This window comes from Canis lupus, chromosome 11 (assembly GCF_003254725.2).
Source record: "Canis lupus dingo isolate Sandy chromosome 11, ASM325472v2, whole genome shotgun sequence".
In the NCBI taxonomy this organism is placed as follows: domain Eukaryota; kingdom Metazoa; phylum Chordata; class Mammalia; order Carnivora; family Canidae; genus Canis; species Canis lupus.
Window position 1 is genome coordinate 54,429,611 of NC_064253.1, and position 13,174 is coordinate 54,442,784.

The 13,174-nt window shown below is 37.8% G+C and overlaps 1 protein-coding gene across 2 annotated transcripts in view; it reads left to right on the plus strand.

Annotated features, from left to right (window-relative positions):
* NCBP1 (nuclear cap binding protein subunit 1) overlaps positions 1-11,960 on the plus strand; it is a 36,336-nt gene extending 24,376 nt beyond the window's left edge. For both annotated transcript variants that reach the window (XM_025433411.3, XM_025433412.3), the window contains 8 exons: positions 1,142-1,264; positions 2,748-2,850; positions 3,669-3,762; positions 4,462-4,565; positions 6,674-6,788; positions 9,699-9,827; positions 10,426-10,539; positions 11,432-11,960. In XM_025433411.3, coding sequence (XP_025289196.1) covers positions 1,142-1,264; positions 2,748-2,850; positions 3,669-3,762; positions 4,462-4,565; positions 6,674-6,788; positions 9,699-9,827; positions 10,426-10,539; positions 11,432-11,545 — 896 coding nt within the window. In that variant the 3' untranslated portion in view covers positions 11,546-11,960. The remainder of the gene's footprint in view (positions 1-1,141; positions 1,265-2,747; positions 2,851-3,668; positions 3,763-4,461; positions 4,566-6,673; positions 6,789-9,698; positions 9,828-10,425; positions 10,540-11,431) is intronic.
* The last annotated feature ends 1,214 nt before the right edge of the window (positions 11,961-13,174 follow it).

The window sequence follows — 13,174 nt, forward strand, 5'->3', positions numbered from 1 at the left end:
TATTCCAAGAGGTAAAGCCAGAGTAATTGCTTCCGAGCCAGTAGAGCCCCAGCTCACATCCGGGCTTACTGACCGAGCGCCTCACTCCTATCATGGCGCTTTCCTGAAAGAGCAGAGCCTGATGTGGCAGCAGTCTTAATAAGCGCAGAGTTTTCAGCTCTGCCTCACGCTGGCTCAAAGAAGTAAAAGGTACAGCCTTTAAGAGCAAGAGCTCAAACTTTTTTATTGAACATTGAGCTTTCCTTTTTCCCACAGAAGCAGCTAGCCTAACAGTGAAGGCCCTCCTGACAGTTGGTCCTACTCTGTTATTGGTCACTTCCTCCCAAATGGACCCCTGCTCCAGCCAGGCTTACTCTTTGATTTAATCCGTGCTCATGGTTCTTGGTTTTGCGTTTATTTGTGCCATTAACCTCAATCTGGAAAGCCCTTTTTATCTCCAGTTCCTATGTTCGGTCTAGGGTCTGGCTCAAGCTCCTCTCCTATAAATACTAAACCTTTAGCAAGCCAGTTTTGTGTTGTTCTGGTTACTTTTTATGTGACTGTCTTGGTTCCCCCACTACAATGTAGACCCCTTTAGTAACGGGGGATTCTTTTTTTTATTTTCTTTCCCACTTTCAAGGAGAAGCACATGTGACCTATTGTGATTGACTTCATTCGTTGGAAATACTTAGTAATCCCTATATCAGAATTGCCTTTTTATTTGTTATCCATTTTTCTACCTTACATTAAAAGATTTGCAGTTGCTCTGGTGATGCCATACAGTATATATCAGTGCAGATTTTATACAAAAAGGACTCAACAGATTATAACCAATAGTAAATGTGGAGTCGAAGCCTATGAGCATCTGGCTTATACAGATTCAAGTGTATGGCCTCAGCAAATGACAATGAAAAAACCTGTCTCTCAAGTTTGCAGCCTTTACCTATTCAAACTTCAATGTCATGGTCTCAGGGTAAAAGAGGGAGAAGGGGGCACTGACCAAAATGAAAGAAATACATGGAGTCTCAGCTTTTCATCTTACTAAGCCTAGGGATATGAGGACTGGACTGTCAAAGGACCATTGTTTAAGTTTCTTAGTTATTTAACTGTTTACAAGAATAATCTTTAAATTTGATCTATCCTTTTCCCCATTTGTGCTTAGATTCTCTTCCTGGACATTCAGTTGCCCTCTGTTTAGCTGTTGCCTTTAAAAGTAAAGCAACAAATGATGAAATCTTCAGCATTCTGAAAGATGTACCAAATCCTAACCAGGATGATGATGATGGTAAGAGAATTATAAATACTTCTTCATGGAACTATGTATAGGCCAGGTTAAAGCATAAATATAAAGCATAATGGGAGTTCCTCTTTAAGTCTCAGTGGATGCTCCTAACCAATGGCCTGTTCAGTTTCACTGGTTCCTAAGGACCCAGCTCTTTGCTCCCTTATATAAAAAGAGATCCTCACCTCCCTGCAACAGAGCTTACATTCAACATTCAGTATAGAAACTAAACACAAGGGGCACCTGGGTGGCTCAGTGGTTAAGTGTCTGCCTTTGGCTCAGGTCATGATTCCAGGGGCCTGGGATCGGGTCCCGCATCGGGGTCCCCACATGGAGCCTACCTCTCCCTACCTGTGTCTCTGCCTCTCTCTCTCTCTGTGTCTCTTATGAATAAATAAAATCTTTAAAAAACAAAAAAAAGAAAGTAAACACAAAGTAAAATATACTGTTCTCATTCAGAGATTTTTAGACATTTTCTGTTTTCACTTTAGAGAAGTTCCTGAATGGGAGGACTTCGTGAATTATAAAGTTGGGTTTTTCACAACAATTTTAGCTATAATAATAATATTTAACACATACTGAATATGTACTAGGTAATTTCAACCAAAATCCCTAGGCTTGTTTCTGGATAAGCATGGGGAAAATAAGCAAAATGATTTGTAAGTTTACCTGAATCAATAAGTGAACAAGACAAAAAAAGAGAGGGACTTGTCTTATCACATATTAGAAGATAAAAACTACAGTAATTAAAACAATGTGATAATGGCATCAGAAAAGACAAATCAGTAAAACAGATGAAAATTCTACAACTGGGTAACATTTCGGGGAAAAGTTTTTTTTGTTAGATCTGTACATAAGGGGATATGCATAATAAATGACTTACTCAAAACATGATTGGCCTTTGGGTTATTTTGTTTGGATTTTTCTAAGAAATTTATATTATGATAGAAAATATATTTAGAGGGATGCCTGGTTGGCTGAGCAATTGAGAGGCTGCCTTCGGCTCAGGGCATGATCTCAGAGTTCTGAGATCTCCCTCTGCATATATCTTTGCCTTCTCTCTATGTCTCTCATGAATAAATAAAATCTTAAAAAAAAAAAAAAAGAAATTTAGAAAATATATGTCAAAATGATGGTCATAAACTTAAGACGTTATCAGACAACTTAAGACTTAGACTTCAGAGGGTTTACTGAATTTTTATATTAATATATTATCTTGCCACCAGAGAGGTATGAACAAGGAAGGTTATGTGGTATTTGTAAAAGAAATGGATCATTTAGATGGATTAGGGAAATAATCCCAAAAACTAAGAATTAAGATTATGCTTAGTTTTATATTTTGAGTATTTGAAATCAGCAGTGGTTTTTGTTTATTAGTATTCAAAGACATGACATGAATGTCTGACTTAATGCTTGCATGTGAGCATACCATCCATCTAGCATTCCAGGTGATGGACCAGCTGTCTTACTGTGGAATATTTTTCAGATGAAGGGTTCAGCTTTAACCCACTGAAAATAGAGGTCTTTGTACAGACTCTGCTACACTTGGCAGCCAAATCATTCAGCCACTCCTTTAGTGCCCTTGCAAAGTAAGTGCAACAAGAACATATACTCTGTTTTGAGCGTTTGGAACATTGCTTGGTGTATACCAGTGGTATAATAATTTTTGTCTAAAATTGTTGACCATAAAGATCTTAACAGTATTATGATATAACTTAATATAGTGGTTTGGGCTTGTGGTAGCTAACTCCCTTTTTGGTTCCTGTCAATATGTATGTGCAGTTTGCATATACACATGGAAGGTACAGTTTTTTCATGTGGAGCTTTAGAGAGAACTAGTGAGACACCTGAGTCTATAGGATAATCATATATACAGTCAAGGAGCTCCCATCCTGTCTAAACGTCTTCTTGAAGGAAGGTAAGCAGAAATGAGAGCCAACTAGATTTTTGGGAGCCACCCAAAGGTTGGCATCTAAAGACAGCTTTCTAACTCCTCAAACAATCCAAAAAAAGAAAGAATGTATAGGTACTCCTCCAGCTGAGCAGAGACATGGGGCTCCTCATCCCATCTCAACTTCTAGGTCTCTATTATTTGCAGGGTTCTCACAGAAGTGCAGTCAGGATACTTCACCAATGTTTGGAGACGGTTCCTTAGCCCTCACTATTCTTAGATACACGGTAAACTGTAGTCCTGGGCCAACAGTGGCATATTGTAAATCTCTTGTGACAAATTTCATACAAACCATGAATTCCTAATCATACTTTTTATATCCTTAATATTTAACATTTGGTTATTTTTGCATTTATGTATTACTCTGTAAAGTGAGTAGCATCAAAAAGGCTTTGAAAACTTAAAATCCTTAATGAATAAGTTTATCTATGGTATTTTTTACCCCACTGTCAATAGGTTTCATGAAGTCTTCAAAACCCTAGCTGAGAGTGATGAAGGAAAGTTACATGTTCTAAGAGTTATGTTTGAGGTCTGGAGGAACCATCCACAGGTAAAAAATTTTAATTAGACATCTTGAGTGTGATTGTATAGGTATAAAAATAAGGCAATTAATACTGTTGTTTTTAAACTTGAAATTTGAATCTGTAAAATGGTTTTAAACTTGTGTTTTTAGTGCTGTGGAAGTCATATTTTATTCATTCATTTAAAGAGCAAGTGTTATGATTTAGTTTTGTACTATAATATCTCAACATATTTTAAATATGTAGTAAGAATGGTTGTTGCTTGTAAGAGTCTACCACCTGGGTAGGATATTGTTACCAAGTCTATCAAATTTCTACAGACAAGCTCCAGATTTTTCAGACCTCAGTATATTTTGTTTTCATACTATGTGTTATAAAGGAGCATTAAAATAGTTTGCACATATTAACACTTTTTTATGATAAAACATTTTTATATTTTTTAATTTAGGATAAATTTAGAAATTATATATTTTTGTATTCTCTAATATTTTCAAAAAATATTTGGTGTTCTTTTGCTCCATCTTTACTGGTGTTAGAGATTTCTTATAGTAAGTACCAGACCCAAGCAGAGTGCAGAATAAATCTTAAGGACCTAATGGTCAAATAGATCCATTCCATAACCACTGAAAATGGATTTCACATATGACCTATCTTGGTTTTGTAGCAGTGGGATGGTTGTGGATTCCACGTAAGTGTGATTTACCCTAATAGTTGTTTTCTCATTGTAGATGATTGCTGTACTAGTAGATAAGATGATCCGTACACAGATTGTTGACTGCGCTGCGGTGGCTAATTGGATCTTCTCTTCAGAACTGTCACGAGACTTTACTAGGTAAATGTGGATTATTTTACAAAGTTTGTATTCTCTAAGAATCAGTTTATATTTGGTCTGATACATGAGCTCCAAACTCTGATTCAGACATCATTAATATACTTAATGGTCTAACCTGGTAGGATTGGATTTAGCAAAGATTCCTGGACAGTGCAAATACACAGCCAGGCAGTTTGCAGTGTCTCTTAAGGACACATGTAAATTGAATCAGGACTCAGCCAGACAAGTAGAGATGCTGATAAAGGATCCAGACTTGGGGAGAAGATCAGGCTGTGTGTCAGGGTCTGAGCTAGACAGTGGGATGCAGGGAAGAGTTCCAGCTCAATTGGGGGCCTAGAATACATACCAGGAACTAGGAGAAATCAAAGTCATGGTAGGTTAAGTACACATCATGAAGGGATTGAGGAAAAGTCTGGTGGGCACCTGAGTGCCTTTTGGGAAGGGAAGTATCTCACCGCAGTCACAAAAATCCTAGATTTAATGCAGAAGATTAATTCTAGACCCACTTGCTCTACAAGGAGAGACTTTTCATTAAGCTTTGGTTCTTACTCATGAAGTTGATTCCATAGGCTTTCTAACTGATCAGGATGAAATAAAGTAATATTACTTATAAAGATACAACAATCCATCACAACCTTTATCCTTTTCATTGTATCTGGTTTGGCAAAGGACACTGGTCTTAAATGAACTGAATCCTTAGGGTGGAAGGGTATGATCTAAAGTTATATCAGGGGATCCCTGGGTGGCGCAGCAGTTTGGCGCCTGCCTTTGGCCCAGGGCGCGATCCTGGAGACCCGGGATTGAATCCCACGTCGGGCTCCCGGTGCATGGAGCCTGCTTCTCCCTCTGCCTGTGTCTCTGCCTCTTTCTCTCTCTCTCTCTCTCTCTCTCTCTCTCTCTGTGTGATTGTCATAAATAAGTTAAATAAATAAATAAATAAATAAAAAATAAAGTTATATCAGCCAGATTGGCGTTCATAAATGAGGACAACAGACATTCTCAGATTTGCAGACTCTCCGAAAATTGACCACCCAGGTTATTTGGCCATTATCCTGAGTGATTTATTTTTGCAACTCATTTCATTCTCACCTCACACTATAAACAGGGTTACATTATCATCTATATTTTACAAAACAAGAAAATATTGTAGACTGTTTAAGTAGCTTGTCCAAAGTCACACAAGTAAGTGTAGTCAGAACTCAAACACAGGCATTCTTGAAGGGATAAAGGGCTCAAAAGCTCCACCTGTTCTTGAACCCTAAGCTCAAGTATTCCTAACTGCAAAGCCTTCCCTGCCCATCCCTTCCAGCTGAAGTACTCTGCTCTTATGCCCTGTCTAGACTCTAGACTTTGAGTTTTATGACTAAGCTGTTTTATTATCGTCCACTGAAATGGTCATCATCCAGCCAAAATGTATAGAGGGAAGTCCTCTTCTGCACTGTATCTTGGGGTTAAGAAGAACTAGTTTCTAGACAGATTTAGTTAAGAAGCTGTTTCAAAAAATAACTAAACCATTTATGCAACAAAAATTTTAAAGCATCTGTTTAATAAGCAATTTGCTGATAAAGTAGGTGACACATATTATATCTCATTCTCAAAGGCCCAGCAGTTGATAGATACTGTGAACTAGTAAGTTTCTTAAATGTTCCAGGGAATTGGCTGAATGTATGCTAGTAAGTAGCATAAAGCATGTGAAATGAGCCTCAGATTAGGTTTTCCATTTTGAAGACAACTCCAATACATGATGTTTAAATTTAGAAGAGAGAAAATAATATTTTTGTTCCTAATGTAACATACTTTTTTCTGGTTTGCCATTTCGCTTCATTGAGTATGTACACATACCTTCTATGCATCTCTAGTAAGGGATGGAAATAAAAATGACAAGGACCCAGTACTACCTTCAGGAAGCTTACCTGAGTCTAATGGTTAGAAATAGAGTTTGCACAGTTAATAATACAAAAAATTTTAAGTGTTACGGAGAAATATGACTAATTCTGGCTACTGAAGAGTGGAAGACCTTCAGAATGAGTAGGTCATACAAGTTGAGAGGTCTTATTTTCTGTAAGTGTACTTGAACACGCAGTAACTAAATGTTATGTTACTTTAAGATTGTTTGTTTGGGAAATTTTGCACTCCACAATTCGTAAGATGAACAAACACGTTCTCAAAATCCAGAAAGAGCTAGAAGAAGCTAAAGAAAAACTTGCAAGGCAACACAAACGGGTAAGTCTTCTGCTGGTTTGCAAATGGTCAAAGAAAAGATGCCAGAAACTCTTAAAAAATTCAAAGTTCATTACCTTGATGGGAACTTTTTTTGTTTTGTTTTTTGTTGGGTTTTTTTGAGGCCAAATTATGCAGACTATTGTAGAAGTAGAGGGAGAGGAAGGACCTGGGGGTGTGTTGCTCCCTGCTGTTCTCCTGTGTGATAAACCTGGAAGGAAGCCACAAACCTTGCTTTTCCATACTTCTCTTTGAATCCACTTCATGTTTGCCCTTCCCAAAAGGGAAGGCAGAGAAGGAAAGAGGACACTTGTATTTCTCTAAGAGTTTCTGGTGCAAGAGGAGACAGGGAGACTGTGCACCACTTCCCCAGCACTGTGGAAACCTTCCCTGGTTTATGGAATACTTCTCATATTAAGAAGTATGGTTAGCCATTTTGGGGGGAAGCAATGAACTATGTTCCATGATTTTGCATAATAGTACTACTAGTGTTTATGATAGTATTTTCCAGTGATGTGCATATTTACCAGAGTAGGTGGAGACAAATGTAATGACTTACCTGAACCTACAGCAGGTTCAAGTGCTAGTCTCCACATACATTCATATATGTGTATGTATGATATATAAACATACATTCACAAACTTAAAACACTGCGAGGTAAATGATATCATCCCCATTTAGTAGATATCCAAATTGAGGCTCAGAGAACTTAAATAACTTGTTCAAGCTTACATGGTTAATAAGTGACAGAGGTTGGGATCTGATCCAAGCCTGTCAAATTCCAGGGACTTCCCTTCATGCCACACCATTCTCTAGATATGTGGTGTCCAACACAGTACCTGCTACCACATCTAACTAGAAGTTAAAAATCAAATACAATTTAAAATTCAGTTTTTTAGTCATATGAACCCCATTTCAAATGCTCAACAGTCATGTATGGCTAGTGGCTACTGTGATGGGCAGCACAGATTTATGTAACGTTTCCCTCATCACAGGAAGGTCTACAGGCAACAGTACTATAGAACCTAGCCTTAGTGTGGTATAGGAAAAAGACCACCATCTACCCAATTGCCTACAAGATAAGGCAGGTGCTACGTTAGAGATAAAAGAATTTTGTAAAAACGGGGAGGTTCTGATAACTTTGTCTAAAGGGTAGAAGGCAACCATCCCAGAAGGAGTATTGCCAACAGTGTTATCTAGGAGGAAGTGGGTTTTCCAGGTCTGGTGACGCTTACTTTCTTACTCAGAGGACCAAAGGACTTTAGTATGTAACATACCTGGAGTCAGGTTCTAGCTCAGCTGCTTACTAGCTTTATGACACTGAGAAGGTCATCTAACAACTAAATTAAAAAGACAACACCTAAGTGAATGCTCTAAGTTCTTCAGGGTGAGCTGGAAGGGAATTGTTAAAGCTTAATAGAGTTGTATTGAGCCCATCATTGCCAGCGGAAGCTTGAACGGTCTGCTTTGAGTTATATGTAGTCGGAGCTATTTCTAAATTATTGCAAGGATGAGCAGGTTCTCAAGCTGTATGCCATTCTGCCCAGCTTTTCTATATGGCCCGTTAGATGAAAAACTGGCACACTGCCTCTCTCTTGTTACTGTTGAGGCCATATGGCTATGTATTAGTGACTCAGTTGTTTTGCTGGCCATCTACTTTGTTGAATGAGCAGTAGCAGAGTTATAGGAATATACTGCCTGTCCTCATTATTTGCAGGTGCTGATTTTGCAAACTCACTAAACTTTGTGACCTCAAAAATCTATATTCGCAGTGCTTTCCCCGTCATTCAGACATAGGCAGAGCAGTGAAAATTTTGAGTTGCCCAGTGAGCTTGTTCCCAGATAAGGTTGAACAAGGCAATACTCTGCCTTGTTTCAGTTCTCATACTATTTAAAAAAAAAAAAAAAAAAAAAAGGATCCTTTTCAAGGTGTATTTAGTGCCACATTTGAGCTTTTGTCGGTGACTTCACTGTTGAAAATGGCCCTGAAGCATAGGGCTGAAATGCTGTCCAGTAGTGCAGGAAGGCTGTGAGGTCTCTGACAGTAAAAATACGTGGATTACATGAGCTTCGTTTGGTGATGAATAACTGTGCTGTTGGCCATGAGTTCAGTGTTCACAAATTTAACAATAGGATAGATACATTCAGAAAAAGGAAATTCACCAATTGTACCTAGGCTGTTCCATCAAGTTCTAAAAAAACATCTGTAATGCTGTGGTAAAAGCAGCTCAGTTTGTGGATTCATAAGACAATGACTGAATTTTTTTTTTTTTTTTTTTTTTTTTTTTGACAATGACTGATTTAAAAAAAAGTGGACAGCCAAAGAAGTTGACAGTCACATTACTCGGGGTCAGGAAAATGTTAAATCTTTCTCAAGCAGTTTAAGTATAAAGAAACATTGTATATAATTGTAAAACATATATTAAATAAGCTATCTTCAAACAGAAACACACATAAGGTTACGTATGGATCAGTTGACAAAAATAAGCCAAAAGGCTCCCAAGAACCTAACCCTGGATTTCCCTAAGCAGTGGCTCAGGGTTCCCAGCAAATGCATAAACAGAACTATGGTGAATAACAAGAATCTGCTACACACTTTGCATGGAGCTCAAAGCTGTATTCATTTTGAATGGAAGAAAATGTGACACACACTTCCTCCCTGAATGGGCTACCTTGTAAAAGTTGTAACTCATCATCCAGGACAGGTGCCACTAAGGATGGCCTAGCTACGTGCCTGCAGGCCTTTTGGGTGTATGCGTGTGCCGTCGGGGTGGTGGAGTACTTTCACCAGAGAATACAGGCTTCAAGTGGCATTTGACCAGACACAAGAACATCCTTCCCTTTGACTTAGTGAGATTTAATATGCTGGAATTCTAAATGGTATTTTCCTTTTGTTCCTGTGCATCTTGCAGCGAAGTGATGATGATGACAGAAGCAGTGACAGGAAAGATGGGGCTCTAGAGGAGCAAATAGAAAGACTGCAGGAAAAAGTAGAATCTGCTCAGAGTGAACAGAAGAACCTCTTCCTTGTCATATTCCAGGTATCTTGGCTTGGGACACTGATAGGTTAAAAAACAATGTAGTTCTTTAGGCTTGAAAAATGTTATTTTTTTTAATCATAATACTTGAGCATTTATAAAAGTTTAAAATACAAAAATTTACAAAGGAAGTAAAAGTTCACTACTTGCAGGTAACCACATGGACCCCCCGCGTCTGTGGTATATACTTAGCATTCTTACGTGAGCATTTCTCCAAGCTTTCACAGAATGTTTGAGGATACTTTAAATACCTCTTATATTTAATTATTCCCAATTGTTGATCATTTTCCTTTCTGATGAACATTTTATACATACATTTCTAATTATGGCCTTAGAAGTAGTTGCAGAGAAAAATGACAGGCATAGTAATCTAGATATTAAAGGTGTTCGTGTATTATATAAAAGGATGTACGGACATTAGCCCTAGTCTGCCTTTCTAGACTGACAGGATTTATTGACTTAGGAAAGTTGGCAATGCACATCATGAAGACTGAGTGGAATAAGCAGTGCCTTTGAGGTTTCTTGATCAAAAATGTGATTGCTTTTTAAAGCATAAGAATTTTCCCTGTAACACTGCTTTACCTTTGTACCCCGTTTCCAGCGATTTATCATGATCTTGACTGAGCACTTAGTACGATGTGAGACTGACGGGACCAGTGTATTAACCCCATGGTATAAGAACTGTATAGAGAGGCTCCAGCAGATCTTCTTACAGGTTTGTGGGAAATTATGATTAGATAATAAACATCACTATTCTCAGCCACAAGGACTTTTAAAAAAAAGTTTTAAAACTTTTAAAAAATGGTCGGATTTGTCAGGAGGTTTTGTAGTACTTGTAAGGAAGGCCCTTTTAATGTCCATTTGCTCCTACTATTGCTCATCAGAATATTTAGGCTTAAATGGGTCCTCTATCATTCAGACTCTTAATTGCTGTTCTCTAGGTCTAGCCTGTAGAGATCTTAGTATATGCAAGTCGTACAGGCATGCATAGAAGAGATTTTCATTTTCTAACATTTTTCCTCCCACGTAGGCTCAACGGGTCAGGAATTGTCAGTGAGATAGATGAACTATTTTTAAGAGACAAAATGAAGTTTGGATTTCTTAGTTTATAGAATACTTACTAGAGAATTAGCCAGTGATGTTATCTTTTTGTAAAACAAAAATCTTAGATGCTCTAACCAGTAAAAGCAAAAAAAGGAAAATTATTGCAAAGTATCTTTTCTCATGTTTCAGCAACCATGTTTTTAATCCTCTTTCCTGGGTTTTTAATCTTGGAGCAGTCCCTGCCTGGGCTACCTTTAAAAAGTCCTACTGTCTTTTGTTCTAACTAGCAGAGACCCAACTGAACCTAGTCTGTAATAGAAGCTGCTACTGCTTTGAAGCATGAATTACATTTATGTTGAAATCCAGTTCTGACCAGTTGTTTTTTCTAAGTTACTGACATCCTTCCCATTTTTATATCCCTCTTCCTATCAAGCATAACAACTTTTTTCCCCTATCCCTTCCCATCATTCCAACAACATGGGCAGGCTTCTGAGCAAAATGTTCTGCAAGATTGCTTACATGGTCTTTTTCCTAACCTAAAATCCCCTTTTTTGTGTCCACAGCATCACCAAATAATCCAGCAGTACATGGTGACCCTGGAAAACCTGCTCTTCACTGCTGAGTTAGACCCTCATATCCTGGCTGTGTTCCAGCAGTTCTGTGCCCTACAGGCCTAAGGGTCATTTTATTCCCCTGTCAAGATTTTTTTAAAATATCTCAAAATAATTTGTCTTATTTTTTGATGGTTTGAATGCTTGCTTTCTTGTAGCATCCTTTGACTTACTAAAGGGGGGTGGGAGGGAACAGTGAAGAATATAGCAGTGATCACCTTTGATTACCCCTACAGAGCAGAAATTCCCGACTGACAATGTGACGATGACCATAGGATGTATTATATATGTGACACATACAACTTTTCTGGTATTTTCTCCTTAAGGCACAAAAGATAAGTGATTTGAGGTATGTGAACACTAGAGGTCCAGCTTATAAAGTAGTATATAGAACTGGTGGGTTTACTATCAAGTAGCATAGCTTTTCACAGCTCATGGATAACCTAACATGGCTGAAATAAAACTCAAAATGTTTTTTAAACTTTGGTATTTCATGATTTATCATCTCAATCTACTTTAAAGTTGGTGGTTTCTTATTGAAGGTGTACTTCCCTCACTTGGAATTCTCCCACTCTTCAAAGTATCTTATTAATAAATGTTACTCAGAGTAGCACTACCCAAAATCTTTACAGTTATTTTCTAAATTAAACCACACAATTTCCAGGGTGCAGGCAGGTGTGGGAACTGTTACCTTGGAGCCATCTGGGCATCTCTAGTCTTGGAGACAGATTTGTCCAAGGTCCACTAGTGAAGTACATGCTACAGTGGAAATAGAAGTAGCTAGATTGGCTAAAACTTTAAATTATATGTAGGTTTGGATTTTCTTTCTACAGAACTTGCTTTAATAGAATTACTAATTCTTGAGCCTGTTTCCTATGTGGCATTAAAGTTTAACTGAGATAATAAGAGTGCACATAAAATAATATGCAAGTATAAGGGATTATCTGACATTGCCAGTTGCTGACATTTTAAGGCCTCACTAAACCTTAGGAAAAATTCAACAACCCCACAACTGGTAAGTAGTTTTCCTGTGCGTTTGTACAACATAGGTATTGTTAGCTTATCATAAATTTAGGATGCATTAGCATTTTTTGTATTGTTATCCAATCTCTTTGGTTTATATCACAGTGGCTATAAAATATAGTCCACTCAAGAAATAAGAATTCCTAGGTTTTTTAAATACCATACCATTTAAAACAAAAAATTATTATTCACAGAATTAAGGGTGCATATGGCAAGGTACTAGCAAAAAAGGGACTAAAGCCCAAGTTCTTGTCTAAATATTCTTTTGGTTTCCTTCATCCCACAAACAGTTATCAGACATGGCTCTTGTCCTCAAGATGCCGAAAGGATAACTAGTTAAGGTTTGGGTAATCTTGTAGTCCTGTCCCAGTGTCCTGCAGAATTTGGCTAGTTAAACCTGCTTGATCTGAATTCTAGAGGGATTTTTCTCTTGGGTCCTCTCATGTATAGTATTGCTTCCAACAAGAATTCACTGATGTGACCCTACTCTGTACAGTTGGCAGCTAAGTTTATGAAAAAAAACTGGAAGTTGAATTTTGAAAAAGGTGTAGGAGCAAAAACATTCAGCAGCTGCTTTCCCCACTAAAGAGCTCATACAGACAAAAGAATAGCTGGTCACTACTGTACCTTGCAAAGAAATCAATATTCTGTTAAATACTCTATCAATGCCAT